The 18,715-nt window shown below is 45.3% G+C and overlaps 1 protein-coding gene across 1 annotated transcript in view; it reads left to right on the top strand.

Moving 5' to 3' along the window:
- LRRC74A (leucine rich repeat containing 74A) overlaps positions 1-16,230 on the top strand; it is a 25,791-nt gene extending 9,561 nt beyond the window's left edge. The window contains exons 4-13 of the mRNA XM_019518759.1: positions 1,166-1,262; positions 1,885-1,934; positions 3,059-3,140; positions 6,010-6,095; positions 7,171-7,365; positions 7,714-7,809; positions 10,802-10,945; positions 12,425-12,532; positions 14,890-14,975; positions 16,042-16,230. Coding sequence (XP_019374304.1) covers positions 1,166-1,262; positions 1,885-1,934; positions 3,059-3,140; positions 6,010-6,095; positions 7,171-7,365; positions 7,714-7,809; positions 10,802-10,945; positions 12,425-12,532; positions 14,890-14,975; positions 16,042-16,090 — 993 coding nt within the window. The 3' untranslated portion in view covers positions 16,091-16,230. The remainder of the gene's footprint in view (positions 1-1,165; positions 1,263-1,884; positions 1,935-3,058; positions 3,141-6,009; positions 6,096-7,170; positions 7,366-7,713; positions 7,810-10,801; positions 10,946-12,424; positions 12,533-14,889; positions 14,976-16,041) is intronic.
- The last annotated feature ends 2,485 nt before the right edge of the window (positions 16,231-18,715 follow it).

Genomic DNA, 18,715 nt, shown 5'->3' with positions numbered 1-18,715 from the left:
ACTGTATTCTTCCTTACACTTACAAACAGGATTTCAAATATCTGGCAAACGCTTGGAATATATTAAGATTTGCCAAAAAAGAAACTAACTAGTTCCCAAGTTCTAAATAATTACAATCATAACTCACTAAAATTCATATTCCAATCTTTTTTTAAATTACAAGTTATAGAAAAGCAAAACCTTGCAACTAGTGAACCTTTGGCGATCTCCTTGGGGCTAATTAATTATTTTGGTAATTAGCAGACATAAATCATCATAACTGAACCTTCCACGTTGTGGTTGGGCAATAGAAAGTGGTTTGGGTCAGTGACTTTCATTCTCTGACATGGTTTGCAGAAGTCTTTCTGAATGGATTAGGAGAAGAATATGAATAGCTTTTTGAGATATGGTTTTTATAATGTTTTCTGTACCCAAAACTGGGGCACAGAGAGTGGAGTTTGTTAGTCTGTGAACTTCGCATTAGGGAAAGAGTAAGTACTTTGATAAAGTAACTGCTACTTCAGGAGGCTCAACCTCCAGCCCTTAGTGCCATGTCATTTGGCCCACAGGGTCCCCCACGGGTCTGGAAATGATAGCGGGAGAATGTTGCCACTGGTCCCCTGCTGCCAAATTTCCAGACCCATAGGGCGCCCTGGGCTTTGAATGCTGCATCCAGCACCCAATCCCAGAACACTGGACCAAGTGAGAGCAGCACTGGGCTACCAGGACCCAGTCCTGGTGTGCAGGGATCTGGAGGGGGCAGTGTTGGCTCCCCAGTACCCAATCTCGGTGTGTGGGGGGCCAGAGGAGGCAGTGCTGGATCTCAGGGCCTGATCTAGCCCACAGACCTCCAAGCTCACAGATAGGCTCCACACCACTCACCTGGCCTATGGGACCAACAGGTTAAGCACCACTCTGCTAGTTCATTCAAGATCTAGAACTCTGTGAACTCTTGCCTTGCGAGTTTCATTCTTGCTTGGAAGGTTCTAGAGCTGCACATATTAATATATATATAAAAAAGAAGGGACACTCTGATATTAATCACTGACTAGGTATGACCCCTGCCTTGCTAGTACAGCTGCTCTTGCAGTTTCTTGGCCTCTCTTGCACATCCAGACACAGAAAGTATTAAAAGCAGGTTGACTCTTTGGGTTTTCCTTTTATATGTTGGAGTCTTCATTTTCAGAACATCTCCAATAACCACCTTGACACAGAAGGAGCTGAAGCCATCTGCCGGATGCTAATGGATAATATTTCCTGTCTACGGGCCATTCGGCTCTCAGGTGGGTTCCTTTTCTCCTAGGGGGTGATAGGTGTATGATAAAGTACTAGTTTACATTTCTATAGTAATTCCCCCCCACAAAGCACATTCTAGATCTCTATTAAGTACTCTGTGTAAATGCACCGCAACTGTATTGAAGTTAGATTTATATTGGTGTAACTGAGATAAGAATCTGGCCTTGTATACACATAGTGACTTTAACTACAGCCACCTCTGAGCAATTTAGATACGATCCTCATCTGGGCAATGTTTTAGTGTCCTGTGGGCCTGAGACAACGCTAGTAAAGTGGTCAAAGAGAAGAGAAATAGAGTACCTCTCAATTAAGCCCTAAAGCCTAGAACATATTCCCTAGAGAAGCTGTGGAATCTGTAAGATAAATGCAAGTTAGACAAAAATACGTTTCTGATGGTTTAAACAGAGATGATCCTGCCTTGACTTGGAGGGTTGGACTGGATGGCCTCTTGAGGCCCCTCAAGCCCTATTTTCACAAGGTTCTATGAGAACCCTCTTTGTTCTGCATTGCAATGAGGTGCCAGTCCAGCCAAACCAGAAGGCTGTTTTGGATGCACTGCAATGTACCAAAGAACTCTGCACTTTGTTAACAGGCTCTTCTCCTCTGCAGGAAATAACTTTAGAGAGGAGACCGCACCATACTTTGCTGAGGCACTGCTGGTGAGTAACCTAATGCCACTTGCAGTCCCTTCTGTAGCTAGTGCTACCTCCATCTTAAACCTCTTCCTTTCTCGGCTTGATTGCCCTCAGCACGTCCTAGCAGAATTATGATGAGTGCTTCTTACTCGCTTTAGAAAGGAGGCAGGTTGAGAGGCCATGGAGAAGTGGCCACCATGTTCATGTCTTCTTAGGACAGCCTTTTGGAATCTGTCTGAGAGATGAACTCACTAGGGTACATAATGGGGTTATAAAAGGGAATCTGGGTGTTGAAAAGCTTTCAAGAAACATAATGTTTTCCAGATGTAAACTAATAAGTGATCCTAAAGCAGGCATAAAGATCTTTTAAAGAAAAGAGCTCATAGATGTAATGCTAAATGGAAGAAAATGGGTCCTAAAGACAGAGGACCTTTCTGACCATGAGGGAGGTCTAGTATTGGAACAGGCTAAATAGAGAAACTGTGGAATCTCCTCCTTGGAAGTTTTCAAGAGCAGGTTAGATGCTTGGCTGGGATGGCTTAGTCAGGGATAATCCTGCCTTGAGCAGGGGGCTGGACTAGATGACCATGTGAAGTCTCTTCCAGTCCTACTTTCCTATGATACTACATGATCTGACTTCCAATCATTCTGAAGATCACAAGGGAAAATATTAGTGCCATTTGCAGTCTAGCCCTATCATGAAGTCAGTACACAGTTTGGTATGCCTGGAGGTTTCTGCTCTGAGGGGCCCAGGATCTGAATCTGTAACAAGAAGTACTTACTGTAGGACAGAAAGGCTGTGGGACATTGACAGGCGGGGGGAGGTGATTTGTAGGGCAGGGCTGTAATAGCAGAACGCACAGGACAGAGGTGCACCAGCAGAGCTACAGGAGTGCAGTGTGCTCAGCCTGAAGTGCCACTGTTTATTCTTTTTTATGAGAAAAAAATCAACATTTTATGTGCTAAAAGATCAACAAACCTTTGTTATGGGAAACAAAACTGCCTGCCTCCAAGCTAATAAGCTACAGCATGCTAGAACATTCAGCAGTTCTGGATTTCATCCTCTCCCAGGGGGTCTTAATATGGAAGCTGCCTGCCACAGGGTGGGGTGGAAGACTTAATTGTCTCTACACCATGTCTCTCTCTAGGGCAATTACCGAGTGAAGGAACTGGACCTCAGTCACAACGAGTTCTCTGAGAAGGGAGGAGAGCACCTAGGACAGATGCTTGGTAACCCTCTCATTACTTCCCCAGAGCCAGCTGCATACAGCTTAGGCACTCTCCCCATGAGGGGCCATCAGGGAGCATTAGGGGTCAGTGCCATTGCTAAACTGAATCTACCACTTGTCTCTACATTCTAGAGGCAGAAGTTGTATGGCCTGATGACCAATGCAAAGGACTGGGATCCAGGTTCAACTCTCCTGGGTGGCCCACTGACCCATCTTGAAGTGCTTATCACCCTGGAGGACTTATACAGCTTCCTTGGAACAGAGATTTTCCAATATACCAAAGCCCAAGTATGGGACATGACCCATAATCAAGGACCAAGCTAACCAGGAGGGTGGGCAGCTTAAAGAGGAAGAGCCAGGCCAGGAGGTTAGAGCAGAAACAGTGGCCCTAAAACACAGACAAAGTCTCATAGGAATGGGGGGGGAGGTCTGTGCATTATTATTTTTCAACTAAAACTTTAAACATTTTTAAATGCAGTTTCAGGGGCCAAATTCTTAAGCAACTTTGGTAACCAGAAAAGGAAAGTGATTAGAAATTAAATTAAAGTGAACTTCACTGTTTGCCTTGTGAAATCCAGAAGAAAGTGACAGCCTTGAGGTCAAAAAAAAGATGAAGACCCACCCAAGCCTAGCAGCCCCTCAGGTTAATATGGCTAAGGTGCACTAACTGCTATAGTCAACAGCACATGAGGGAGTGATGTGGCCATGGCCAGCATCCCATCCAAACCTCATAACCCCCCAAACCAAAAAAACAGGTATCCATTACATCTGGGCTGAGAAAAAGATTCTGATGAGGAAAAGCAAATTAAATAATTTAACTCCTACTGCTGTAACAATTTATGATGCTATTAATGGTTTACAAGGAAGGACCTTTACACATCTAATGTTCATGTCTCTCAGCCATTTCACAGTGGCCCTTAGGCAGCAACTAATATGTATTTTTTAACCATGTGATACTCCTTTCAAGTTACCCTGAAATCTTTTCTTTAATTGAATGAACCTCTTAATTTCCCCGAATCAGCATTGCCATTAACATGAATTTACTGTTGTGATCAGCTCAGGTCTTTACATTTAGTCCTCTGATGGCAGCAAGGGCTGCGCTTGTGGCTCAGCTAATAGTGCAGAACAGCACAGTCTAAAGGTAAGCAGGGATCTTCCCATAGCAGGAAAAGCTGTGTCCAAGCCCAGCTGTCCTGTGGAAATCGATTTTCTTCCTTCCAGGTCAACTGAGGTGTCACAGAGTTTTGAAAAAAAGTTTGCAGCCTCACAGCTGCTGTGATCCAAACTGCCATCCTCAGAGAATTATAACAACATAAGAACCAAGTGCTGGCAGAGGCCTCCTTGCTCGCCAACAGTCACACACCCTCTTATCCTCAGGCAGGGGTGACCAACCTGCAGAATGGATGCCCCAAGTGGTAAGGGCAGACAGTGCGTGGCCCGCAGCAGATTGGGGAGGGGACAGACAACACAGCAGGAGATAGAACGGGGAGCAGAAAACAAAGCAACACTTGGTCAGGGAGCACAGGCCAGGGAGCAGAAAGCTGAGCAGCAGAAGGGGTAGGGGAAAGAGATCAGAGTGGCACTTGAGGAGGGTGCTGGGACGATTTTGGCACACCTGCCAAAAAGGCTGACCCTGCTCTCCTAAGGGAAGCTGCCACTGGGTGGCATGCTTTGCATCTGGATTGGCACTGGCACGTGTACAGCTGAACACAACTGCACATATTATGTCACAACTGTTGGCTTGACATTCTGTTTGCTTGCAAATCAGCTGTAGCGAGGACAAGTCTTGTTTTTGGGTGTGGGAGGAAGGATTTCACCCCTCTCATTCCAAAAGCAACATAGAGGACAGAATTCCATTACCCTTTGTGGGTCTCTGTAGCACGTACCTAACTGGCTCTGCAGTGTCTTTCGCACTTACACACATCTGCAATTCTATTACCAATACAGCGTGGAGATGCATGCAACCACACGGTACTGAGCATGTGCACTAGGCTGTGCATTGGGTAAGCAGCCATGTGACCAACCAGGGATCTATACTGGGCATAAATCCTGGAAAAGAACCAGGAGGGATGGCCAGCCCCCAACATTTTAGCTCCAGTAGCTGAGTGGCTAGGGCACATGCCTGAGCCCTATCCTCCTCTTCACCCATTGGTAGACTGAACCCACACTCCTCTAATTTCCCAGCATAGCACTCAAACGACCATCCCACAGGTTAACCCAGTCTATTCTGCGCTGCCCTTTTTGAAGCTGAACCACTGCACCCTGCATTTAATAGTCACTGGATAAAATGGGTGGAGAGTAGTGGGAAAGTTTCTGCCCTACTGGGAGCAGGGTTGCAGTTTAAAATGCAACACCCACTCCCTTTCGAAGGAGCATCCATCTCTTTGAGCCACACAGCTTCAGCTTTGCTCTCTTCCCCTGGGCTCCACTTATCTCCCTGTCTTGATTGCTAGAAATAGGCTGCCTTCTCTTATTTGGGATGCAATATTGGTCCAAAACCTCTAAGATCCAAACTAGTCTCTGTGACAAGTTTCTTGCTTTCTGGGGTCTGGGGAAGTAGATAAGCCATTTGTATGAAAGAATTTGCTCACAATTGTATGCACATTTAAATGTGGGCAAGTCTGTGTTAGTGACTGCATGTACATGTGTGAGCAGGGGAGTGTGCAGATCTTCTTGTGTATGTGTGTATGCGCTGTGTTCTTGCTTATCTTGCACATCTAGCTGTGTGTGTGTTATAGATAATATATATCGTACAGTGAAGACTTGAGTCTCTCTCATGTCCCCCCACTCTGACAATAACCTAAATCTCTCATTTTTAAAATGCATTTCTATTTTTAATGCCAACTAACATTTCAGTTTCTCCTTCTCAGCTAACAATGAAACACTAGAATTCCTAAACCTGAGCTGGAACCACCTGCAAATGAAGGGAGCCATGGCAGTGAGTGCTGGTCTCAGGGTAAGTCCCTTTCCTGGAAACTGGTATGTCTCACCCCAGCTGGAGGCTGAACCTGGGACAGTGGCACATTTTGGCTGAAGAATTGGTCTGCCCTGGCTCTGCCAATAGTTTTCTTAAATCATATCATTCCCTTACTAGCCAATCAGTGCTCTGAATTTGCAAATGTACCAGGCCCTTCTAATTTTGCAATAGAGTTTGGTTTAGACAATACTCAAACCTAGGCACCAGAGAAACAACACATGCCCTCCCCCCACATTCTCTCATCTGATTATAATTTATATCCTAGCAAGGCCCTCCCATTCCTGCAACAGTGCCTCATCAGGGCTTTTCACTTGGCAAGTTTTAGTCAATTTTAAATTAACTGCTTTAGAGACCCCTCTTCCTCAGGCAGAGACATAGATTCCCACTCTGGCCACATGCTCAAATCATTCCTGAGCCCAAGTCTGCCTTGAAGGATACAGGGAGTGGCTGAAATGGTTCATGGAAGGATGCTTGGGCCCATTACCTCTCTTTGCAATGAGCTACTTCACGAGTGCTACCTAGTCTTCTCATAATCACCTCTTTCCAGACTAATATGTAAACAAGAGGGCACTGTGGGAAGAAGGGCCCTACTTAGTGGAAGCCCTTACTGGGAAGCCTCAATTGGCAATGATTGGGCAGTACAGAGACGAGCCTGACAGCACTGGGGGCAAAGCTGGATTTGGTAGCTTATGCAGGTGCAGTCTTAGCTGACACCAACACTACTACAAGAAAGTTCACATCAATGGCACTGGTAACTCATAGAAATGCAATCCCAGCACTGCTAGGAAAGTTTGCCATATTGGGGTCTTGACTGTTAGGTCACACATTGAAGGATGCTGCTATTGTGGGAGTCCCGGCAGACATGAGATACTGCACTGCACTGGGGAACTGACATGAGCAGAAAGTAAAAAACAGCAAAACAGCTGTTAATGGCAGTGTCATTAAGGTCCCAGCTATTTCAGTGCCTCTGTAATGAGGGGAGCAATAGAGGAATGCATCAGCTGGACATGGAATGGCTATAATGCCACCGGTGATCTCTTTCCTCTCTCTGGAGGTCAACGGGACACTGAAGATACTTGACCTGTCATGGAACGGCTTTGGGAATGAGGGGGCTCTGGCCCTGGGGGAAGCTCTCAAAGTAAATAACGTTCTGGTCCAACTGGACATCAGCACTAACCACATCAACAACGAAGGGGCTGAGAAGCTGTGCAAAGGGCTGGAAGTCAATGGAAACCTTAGAATCCTGAAGGTATGTCAAAGTCTGAGCACTGCTGAGGGAAAGAAAGAAATATGAGAAATCTTGAGCCACAGTGATACCAGAACTGAGATGTGTGAGTTGAAAGTAGAAGGGTCGTGGGCTCTGTGCTGGGCCAGAGGTGAGGAGAGTAAGAAACCTTGGTCACCCCAGGCTGTGAAATTATTCCTGTAGTTAGGATAGAAACAGAGGTGGACAATAATGATGAAAAGCCGGTGAACAAGATAATGCAGTTGGGTCAGGCTGGGGTTGGGGAAGCAAGGAACACATATGTAGTTACTGTACACTTATTGCCAAAGTGTGAAATCATCCTCATTCTTACCTATTTCTCCTCCACCACAGATGTCCAATAATCCCCTGACAGTAGAAGGTGCTTTTTTGTTGATCACATCCATCAGGAAGAACCCAAAATCCAGAATGGAAGAGATCAACATCTCAGTAAGATGGTGTTAGGTTTGGAAGAGTCCCAAAACATCTACACTAGAACCTTTTTGGAGCTGCCTGGAGTCTAGAATCAAATCCTTGTAGAACTCTTTGAAGTCTGCCACCAGTTTCAGTTGCAGGCCATTAATGACAAGCCTCTATATGACAACCCTTCTGAAGCCTGTGTGGAAGTTATAAGAGCTCACTCTAGCTCCTGAACAAGAGTATCAATATCATTATCACAGTTAGCTCTACTTAGCCCACTTGTTTGCAGTCTTAGAAAAGAGGACAAAAAGGTAACTTGCCTTGGAGGCTAAAATGCTCCTCACCCCCAGATGTACCCCTCAGGGCAATATTGGGAGAATATGTGCTCAGATGCTACAGTGATTGGTATGTAAAACTTAAAAGTAGTGCTGATTACCAAGTAATTTTATTCCATATTACAGATAACTAAAACAGTTTAAAGAGTGACTCCTGATTTGGGTTATTATGGCTAATATAAGCTGTTTATAAAAGGTCAGTAATCTTAACTAAGCTCCATGAAACCATGGAAACCCTATCAAATATATTACATGGAAGCTGCTGTTCAACAAGTGGTCTTGAGACCAGCAATAAATGCATATTAAGATACTTAAATCCAAATTAAATCCCACTGTTCTCTGTTTGGTAAGATTATCTAATGCCCTCTCTCCAGGAATACATAGTGTATTCCTGGTATTTAACAGGGAACATAGTGTAAATGTATTCAACACAGCCTGGTATTTAACAGGAAAGATTGTTAATACTTTGTATTGCAATAGTATTTCAAGATCCAATTGAAATCGTTATAAGGAAAATTAAAACCTAATCCCTTGATTAATTTCATCTCACTATTTATATAGTCTTAGCGGAATTCTTGCAGAAACTTAATTTCAAATGAATCCAAATACCCTTATTTCATATATGAGGTCTTTCATCTCTCAGAAGTCTTCTGAAGCTGAAATAATTCTTAAAGAGAGTCTTTAAGTTTAAATACAAAAGGAGCCTTTGTCTTTTCTTCTGAATAGTTTTTGGAGAAGTTTCTTCTCTTTTTTTGAAGCTGTTATGTGAGTCTAGCATTTAGATACAGATATATGCAAATATACCTCTCAAAATAATCTTATGCTATTTTAAGCATTTAAGAAAAAACCACGTTTTCATTTTTAAGAAAAAACATGTACTTATAATCAAAAGCTTTCCATGTATTTTCCACCCATAAACAGTCTTCTTACCACTTAAAGAATGAATACTTCAGAATGTCTATAAAAGAAGTTTTCCTATCATTTGTTTTCTAGAAATGCGAGTTTAAAACCAAAATCTTTTTTCATTGCAAAGTAAGGGTACAAACAGTCCATTTTTATTGCTTCTGACAACACATCCTAAGCATTACTACTCCCTACATTCTTGTACATAATCTATTATTTATAGAATTTACAACTGGCAATTAAAGACTCTTTTCAAAGATTTTATGCAGGCATGAATCTCAAGCTACCACACGTACAGGTCACAAAATACAGTGTAAAGGAAAACAATATAAAATGCTTAAGCAAAGTAGAAGTTATAAAACTGTGTTTCAAAATCCTTGTAACCAATAACCATATCTTGGATAATCAATATGGTTTCATCTTCCACAACACTTTGGAAACCTGTCATGCTGATAGAAAGCAGAGGCCTTCAAGCACTTCCTTAACTAGCTTGACATTTCAGATAATTAAATAAGCAACTAACACAAGCATTTGAGCAATCATATTTTCTCCAGGTATCAAGTGTATGAATAGAATTGTAAGTATCTCTTTGAAATGTCAGTAATGGAAAAAGCAAGCTTGTAATAACCCAACAGAGTAAACTAGAATAATTCTGTTAAATAATACTTTTTGTATCAATACTGATATAAAAGGAGATGGTCTATAGGTAACAACACAAAACAATATGAACAAAAAACAATATAAACCAGAATATTGTCTTATCACTGTCCACACTGTATCTACCCTGGGGACAAAGGGCTTCTGCTTGATTTTCAAAAGTGGTGAGTGTCATCGTCATCCCCCCGCAACTCCATTTCAAACTGATAACAGCTGTAGGTGCTCAGCCCCTCCAAACACCACTCTCTCCAGGCAGCCTATAGCACATCCCCAGCAGGTCCGAGGCAGGAAGCCCCTTGAGTATACCCCACCCACCTCTCCCACTTGCAGGCACCAAACCTAAAAGTCATCGGTGAAGCCACTGTGGGGGAGTCCCCAAGGAAAGAGGTGGGGCACCATAGTTTCACTAATGCATTTCACAAAGCAGATAGGATGTGACTTGGGAGAGTCACTGCTGGATGCATTGGGTATGTGATAGAGATATACTCTTATTAGTCTTCAGGAGTTGTGCATCTGGAAACTTTCCATAGCACTATACAATGAAGCAGAGTTTTACAAAAAAGTTCTGACCGTGTTAGGTGTCAGGTAGAAATTCAGACATTTCCTAGATTTTCTTGACTATCTTCAGTGGTTCACATTATTGGAGATAGCAACCCTTCTCACAGTATTTACAGAATGGTTTTAAGATGTTCTCTTCTACAGAAAGCCATGCCAAAACGAGCAAGGTACATTTATTAACCAAGTGGAAAAGGAGATGTCTTAAGTCTCTCCTGGTGACTGAATAGCCCAGCAAGGAGGCAACTGTACTGTAGCTTATCACACATTTGTCCTGTGTGAAATAAATTTGATTGTGGCTTGGTTTAAATGAGCAAAAATATGGTGGGAGTTGAGAAAAAGGCAAGAAAATGTATGCTCAGACTGAAGTACTGAAGACTCTTGAGACCTGCAGTGGGACCCACTAAAGTAAAGTGTTAGGACAAGAGAAAATAAGGGAGAAGCTTAGGAGAGACTGGTTAATATTGACATGAGATGGGGTACATTATTACAGGACAGTACTTGCTTTCAGAAAAGGGTCTAGATGGGCTGGGTGCCTGCACTGATGCAGTGTCCTTTATTCCCTGCCTTAGAATGTACTGGTGAATGAAAACTTCCTCAACCTGCTGGATGCAGTATGTCAGGGGCACCCTGAGCTAGATGTCATCTATGGTGGGGTAGGAGGCTATATCTCCAAAAAGCCAGAACAGCGCCCAGACCCAATGAAGCTGATTCAGGTGAGCAGTTCACTTTGGGTCCTTACTTGGGAGTCAGTATGTATGCTCCAAGGTACTGCAAAGGGAGGTGAATTCTCTTTTGAACAGAAAATTCAGCGCTCTCTTGAAGGGAGCATACAATCTCCGTCTGTCTTGTCGAAAAATGGAATATTCAATATCAACAAATCCCTCTCATTTTGGGGGAAAAAATATCATCTGAGGATTAGAAATTTCAAATGGTGTACAGAAATATTTTTTCTTAACATCCAGGTTGATGGTTTGAATCTCTTTCAGGTAACTAGTGATTAAAAGTCATTAGTAGCAAGACTATTTCTGTGCCTTTGTATAATATTACATCTTTCATCCAAAGATCAAGGCATTTTGTAAAAGTAGGTCATTATTCACTCTATGTTACATATGAGGAAACTGAGATAAAAAGATGCTAAGTGATATGCCCATTTTCAACCAGCCAACTGAAGAAGTGGGAATATCACCCCGCTCTCCTGTTTTCCAGTTCTATGCTATATTCTCTTGAGAGTACCACCTGCCATTTCAATCAGAGTGATGTTTGTTGAGCTGTATGAAACAAGTTGATGGATCTCAGTTCAGCAACTTATGAATCGATGTTCAGCATCACAAAACCTACAACTCTAGTTAACTTCCATACAACTCATGGTTGTCAGCCCAGATCTATCTTCAAGTTGAAATGTTCCCTGTAAAAATTCCATTATACATATTATCAGCAAATACTGGTGTTACCTGAAGCATCAACTACTCAGTTATTTCCAAAGCCTGTAATTTCTACTAATAACAGCAGATGGCACCATTCCCCTTGTTGGAACCAGGCAGCCAGGAAATCAGACTTGGCAATACAACTCTTTTAAGCTCCAACCAACCTGATGGCATTCCCATGCTGCTTAGCAAAGTACTAGCCAGTGGCCTTTGCAATGCTATATTTGTGGCTTGGTATGAATCTGACTAAATAACTGGGTGGTTAGCTTTGGGCTGCTGTGGCAACACAGGTTAGGTAGGACAGGCCTCTGGGAGCTGCAGTCACAAAAGTGACTGTTCTGTAGACATACACTGACACAACAAAAGGAAGTTAGGGAAAAGCCACAAAAATGATGAGACATCTTAAGTGAGAGACTGGACTAAAAAGAAAGATCCAAAGAACTGAGCATATACAGTTTGGTCAAAGGATGATGGCTTGCATGGGCTCAAAATGTACAAGCATGTGAAGGAAAAAATGTGAGGTAGAAGCATTGTTTAGAGCTCTTCCAATTGAGTCTAACTAACAGGAGTGGGATAAACTTGAGCAAAGAGAAATTTTGCCTGAATATCAGCACAGTGCATTGATTTTAGTTCTTAGGCACCACTCTGGTAAGTGCCATAGAGGTACCTAGACAGACCACCAGGGACAAGCCTGGGAAATGGAGGCGAAAGTTGCACTATTTCAGTACATGGTTGCAATTTTGTTTTATCTGTTTCTCTGCTTCTCAGAACTACTTGAATGAGCGCAAGCTGCGACTTCTGGATTTCTTTAGGACCATGGACAAAGACGGAAGCATGAAGATCCCAGTGGCAGAGTTCCGGAAAGCCATGATGCAGGTGAGCTTCAGAAAGAGTGTCCTGTAATGCTTCCCAGGTAGGGTATTGCTATGAGGAGGCTCCCACTACTGATGACCCCATCTGGTACTGGCTGGGCATGTCGACATGAGATGATTTACTGTGCGGTAGAACAAATTACTGCATAGTAAGCATCATTGTCTACACATGCAGACCCTTACTGTGCAGTAATTTGCTCTACTAGGCAGTTAATCTGCTACCTGCAAATGCAAGTACCAAATTAACTGCCAAGTAATTAACGTGCAGTAAGGCATGTGCAGGGGAAGCATAAGATTGCTCTCTGCCCCTAGAAGCTGTTTGCTCCCAGGGTCGACTCTGCCACCAGAGCCTGGGCAGGGACTATGTTTCCATGCCCCACCAGTAGGGCACTCCCAGCCCCATGCTTCAAGATCGCAGAGCAGAAGCTGGGAAATTGTTTCCTGCCCCCGCTCTGTGATTGGAATTGTGGGGTGGGAGCTGGGAGACTGTCCCCTGCCCCTGCTCTGTAATTGCTCCCTGGCCCAGCTCCACAATCGCAATCTCCCAGCCCCCACTCTGCAATTGTGGAGCAGGGACAGGGAGCTCCCTGCATGGAGACAGTTCCCCACCCAGCCTGGAATTGGCTGGGACCTGCCCCAGACCAGAACAGTTCCCAGCCAACTCCAGGTTGCATAGGGAAGTCTGCAAAGGCAACCTGGAGCACGTGCAGACTTCCCCACACAGCCCAGGGTTGGTTGGGAACTGTCCTGGACAGGAGCAGGTCCCAACCCTGCAGCTCTTTCTCGGCCCTGTGTCTTGATCAGGCAGTCATGGCATGGGGCTTGGAAAGAGCTGTGAGGGAGAGGCAGGTCCCAGCAGGTCCCAGGGAGCTGCCTGATGTTGGGGCAGTCTCCTGGCCCTGGTTCCCCAATCAGGGGCGGGGAGCTTGGAAAGAGCTGCAGGTGAGGCAGGTTCCAGCCCCCTGGCCCTATCCACTGGTGAAGCAGGTAGCAGTAAGCCCCACCACCCAGCCAGGGGCTCACTGCTAGCTGCCCCACTGGTGGATCGGACCAGGGAGCTGAGACCTGCCTGCCTTGCAGCTCTTTCCAAGCCCCCAGCCCCTGATCAGGGAACTAGGGCCAGGAGCCTGCCCCAACAGCAGGCAGCTCCCTAGAGCAGGGAGCAATCTCTCAGCCCCCACTAGGAGACAGCTCTCTGCTGTTAGCTCCCTGCCAGACCCTGAGCTAGCACCCAGGGGGAGCCTAGAGCTCCTCCTGACTGCTGCAGGGGGCTGGTACAGCACCAGAGTGAGTAGGAGCAGACTGCTGCCAGGAGCAGCAAATCTGCTCCCAAATGGGAGATGCTTGCCCAGGATGGGTTTACTCCAGAGTAAATTTGGAGTAAACCCATCAAGCAGCATTTGCACATGTAAATGCACCCCTTGAGTCCTACTGGGCACATCTACACATCACTGTACAGTGATGTTGCTACGGCACCATGTTTTAGTACTTCCTTTTGGAAGGCATGGTGCAGTAACCACCTATACTGTGTCATATATGTGGCACATGGTTAGGTTTCACTGCTACTTTGCCATAGCAGTGTGCTAAAACTGGGGAGCGCACCACTATGGCAAAGTAGCTCCCAATCATGTGTTGACTCACTTGATCACTACATCACCACAGCGCGCCATACAGTGATGTAATGAGTTGCTATGGTGATGTGGGGCAACGTGTAGACACGCCCACTGCGTGGAAGCTCAGAGCACCAGGTTACATCAACATGTACCATGAGAAAAACTAACCCTTGAATGGAACCCAAAGGAAATACCAAGCAACCAGGTATCTGCTGTGGACGGCGCAAAAACCTGCAGATCTACTTTGGAATAACCTGGTAAGCATGCAAATCCAGGTCAACTCCTCCCCTTCCCACCCCTGCTTCTCCTAGGTATTTAAGAGAAATATAGAAGATGAAAGGAAACTGGTTGTGTGGGGGTATGTCTGTTGGATCCTAACAGATGACTCCTCCTTGGTGCTATAGGACAGAGAAGAGCCACTTGAGTTTTGACCATAACTCTGGTGACTGGTTCAACAGGGACCTGTGAACATATCAGCACCTTAACTTGTGGATAACCTTGCAAGCAATGGGTGTCCAAATAATTCCATTTAATAGGGCAGATTCTGTTATTCTGTGAAATTCTTCCATCCCTTTGCAGGTACTCCAGGTCACTTGCCTAGTGATTAAACTGTGAACAGCTCTCATACAGCTTGGTAAAAGGTAACCTCTGTGCCATTTCCAGGATTTCTAGAACTACTCATGTCACAGCCCCAGCCAGCCACAGGGTGGTGATGACCACAAATTTCCTTTCTCAAATCTTTTCACAGCAATCAAGCATCCTCCTTGATCGAGCCCAGATTAGGGAGCTGGTGCAGAAGTTGGATGGGAATCGGACAGGGGTGGTGGACTACAGGTGAGGGAAGTGCCTCCTTCCACCTTCATCCTGTTTTTACTTTATTTGGCTCAGTTTGTATCAATGAACCTATCCTAGTTTAGCATGTGATGACAGGACCAGAACACTTGGGTTTTGTGACTGTAGGAGCCATCTGACTCTGTAATATGAATACAAACTACCTTTCTGAGTAGCCTGCAGCTGAGGTTACCTGTAATAGGTTCAGGAGCCTTCCTGCGTCTGGCCAGAAAGTCTGTATTTTTCTCTTCCCCCGCCACAAGATACTTCTGGGAGCATGCATCTCACAGCAGCAAAACACTTTCACTGGAGTCCTATAGTAGTAATGTGGAAGTGAAAAGCAATTAAACTAAACAGACAAAGCTGTTAGGAGTTACAGGACAAGTCACATATCAAAGGAAAAAGAATTGCTCCTAGATTTGCAGTTGGGTTTTATATGCGAGTTATGAGCTGAAAACCCTGATAATTTTCCTCGAATACTCCCATCTCTCAGACTTCCATGGATTTAAAATATTCCATGTGGAAGCCTAGAGTTGAAGTCTCAAGTGAATGGATCTATTTTTCAAATATTAATCTATCCCTCGGCTTTTGGCCATGCTGGACTGAATGCGTCTGCTCTTGTCTGTTGTTGGAAGCTAAGAATTTCCAAGTCTTGCTAGTCTTTGTAGGGGAGACCACCTGCGAATCTTGGGTGATATAGACATAAACTGAGAAGTTGTAGTTGAATTACCTTGGTAACTATTAGACCATGAAGAATTAATGAGTGGAAAGGGTTAATCTGGCCCTGTTGCTGTTATTGAGCTGATGGACACCAATGAGAAAAGAGGTTTCATTCTTTACCTGGCTGGGTCTGCATCACTGCTATCGCCTGTGCCATAAGTGTTACTCTCACATCTATACATGAGAGAAGTAGGGCCAGGGGAGTTATGATCTTTTTAGTATAGGATGTTCCCTTCTCAAGAGTTTCTTCCTGGCCCTCATACCAACTCTGAGTCATTAGAGAGAAGGAGAGAGGTTTGTTATACTATCTTTATATCACAGTTATTTCTTCCTTCCCCTTTTAAATTAGTTATTTAAAAGAGCAGAAGCCTAAAGAAGAGGAGAAGGAAGAGCCCTAGGGAGAAGCCAGGAGACAGATCAGCTCGTTAAAGATAAAAGGAGAAGTGCTGGAAGAAAGATAAGATGAAGTGAACCTTGGCTTGAGGCAGTAAAGGATCTAGGAGGGGTTGATAGTCAGAAATATTGGATCTAAAAATTAAAGTTTACTCTTGCTTACTCATCCAGGCCAGATTTGTGAATGCGGTGATATGGTCCTGTTGGCTAGGAGAGAATAGTCCAATGGGAGGCCCTGTACAGTGTATCTTGTTTCACAGGCTGAGTCCTGAATTTATTCCCACACAGGAAGGGGGAGGGTTTTCAGGCACAAGTTGGGTGACATTATATCGGGGCGGTCAACTATTTCGGGCGGAGGTCCGCTTGATGAGTTTTGGCGAGTTGTCGAGGGCTGCACGGGTAGCCCCGCCCCTTCAGATACCCCACCCCGGTCGCCATCTTGGGACCACAAGTCCCGCCCCCTGACCACTGACCTTTGTCGCCAGAAGTCCCTCCCCTTGCCCAACTTACCACGTAGCAAGGGGTTGTGACCCCTCTAACATCCTGCAGCAGCAGTGGTGTTTCAGGAGCATCAGACCTCCCCCAGAACGTCCCCCTACCTGTGCCAGCTGGTCCCGAAAGGAGGAGGCTCCGCCGCTGCTTCTGCTGGCCAGTGCCAATCAAGTCGGGCTCGCCCCGTCCCCTGCAGCACGTGAGAAGCTGGCTTCAGCCACATGCTGCTCCGGATGGGAAAGACCCAGCCGAGTCTGCACCGGTCAGAAGAAGCGGCATGCAGCTGAAGTCGGCTTCCCACGTGCTGCTGGGGACGGGAGGAACCCGGCCAGGTCTGCACCAGCCCGCAGAAGTGGCGGTGGAGCCGTGTGCCGCTCGGGATGGGACGAGCCCGGCCGGAGCGGCAGGGGCTCAGCTGCACTTTCTCGCTACCTGCACCGGTCAGTCCTGAGCAGCAAACAGCTCCGCTGCCGCTTCTGCTGGCCGGTGCAGACCCGGCCGGGCCCCTCCCTCCCCAGGAGCATGTGAGAAGCCGACTTCAGCTGCATGTCGCCTTTCTTGGCCGGTGCAGACCCAGCTGGGCCCCTCCCTCCCCAGCAGCATGCGGCCGAAGCCAGCTTCCCACGTGCTGCTGGGGACGGGGTGAGCCCGGCCGGGTCTGCACCAGCCAACAGAAGCGGCTTGGCGGGCCGGATCCGGCCTGCGGGCTGGATTTTGCCCACCCCTGCATTATATGCTGCTCTTGTCCCTGTTCTGGTGCGGCATGATCAAGGTCTGAATGAAGAACTGTGCAGACCATCAGCTTTCTCTCAATAGCCTTGATTCAGGGACCCTAAAGAAAGGATTGAAGAGAGGAGAAACCCTAGTTAATGCTGCCCAAATAATTAAAATAAATATGGGTTGCAAGGAAAAATATATCCTAGAAAGAGAGGAATGGAAGGAAATCCATAACAGGTCTAACATTGCTGATGTACGTATGTCCTTAACATGACAAACAGGTTTAAACATTCATCAAACAGTACTGGAAGCTTTGTAAATATTGTTACTGAGAAACAGATAATACCTTGCAAAATTAGTAGAGTCAGAAGATACGCTCTTTTGGATGTTTGGGGAATTACTGCATCACTGACAAATCTTGGGCCCCTCTCAGATGTGCAGGTAAAGGCATGATGGGGTTTGATGCACAATCCACACAGTCACACTTCCTGCCATGGCACACATGCAAAATTCCCATACACAAAAATCATTAAGTAGAGGTAAGACTGATCATACTTATTCTCTCACAATTCCCTGTGCATTAAAGCACAGATGCTATAAGGGCAACAATTATACTAATTCAGCATGTGATCTGTCTCCAAGTTTAGTAGCATTAAGATACTCAGCCCAGTAGCCCTGTACCCTCTCTTGTAAGATTATGTTCAGCACAATAAAATACTTAGTTTTCCACCACTGACCTCTGTGATCTCAGCCTGCCCTTCCTCCAGTAAATTCTGTCCTTCATTTCACAGGACAAAGGTACCTTTGCAAGCAGTTGCTTCAGTCTGACCTGACCGTTCCTCTGCTACCATCAGCATTTCTCAAGCTCCTAATCTAATTCCAGCAGGGGAGGGGGAGGGATATGGAATCATTTAAACTAGGAGCTTGAGAAGTGCTGATGGTAGTGGAGGAATGGTCAGGGAAGACTGAGGTGGCCAGCCTTGTTCTGTTGTGGCAAAGGGCTGAGTCCTTGGAAAAAGTAAAGTCAAGGCCCTGAAACTGAATCTGGACATTGTTGTGCAGAGTGAGTGGACAGGTGGCTGAGAAAACAAAGAGAAAGAGAGAAGCTTAGTGTGTTTAATTTACAACAATAGCAAGCATGTAGCTAATAATCTCCGAACATCATTTCATCATCATGTCTCTGCTTTATATCATAAGTTTCTTCAGCTACTTAGTGATTTTGGATATGCAAGATTGTATACTCTTCAGGATAGGGACTGTTCTCCTCTATGTTTGGAAAGTACCAGGAGTATAGTGGTTGCTCACTGAGTAATAACACTGTAACACAAGGTGGGTAAGTGTGGCATGAGGCCTGGATACTGCCTAAAGAAGGGGTACCAAAATGGGGGGAGTATTTGAACACTCCCCCCCCCCCCCCCCCC

This window comes from Gavialis gangeticus, unplaced genomic scaffold, assembly GCF_001723915.1.
Source record: "Gavialis gangeticus isolate Ggan-Ray unplaced genomic scaffold, GavGan_comp1, whole genome shotgun sequence".
In the NCBI taxonomy this organism is placed as follows: domain Eukaryota; kingdom Metazoa; phylum Chordata; order Crocodylia; family Gavialidae; genus Gavialis; species Gavialis gangeticus.
The sequence above is the reverse complement of the archived record's forward strand: the minus strand, read 5'-3'. Positions and strand labels throughout refer to the sequence as shown.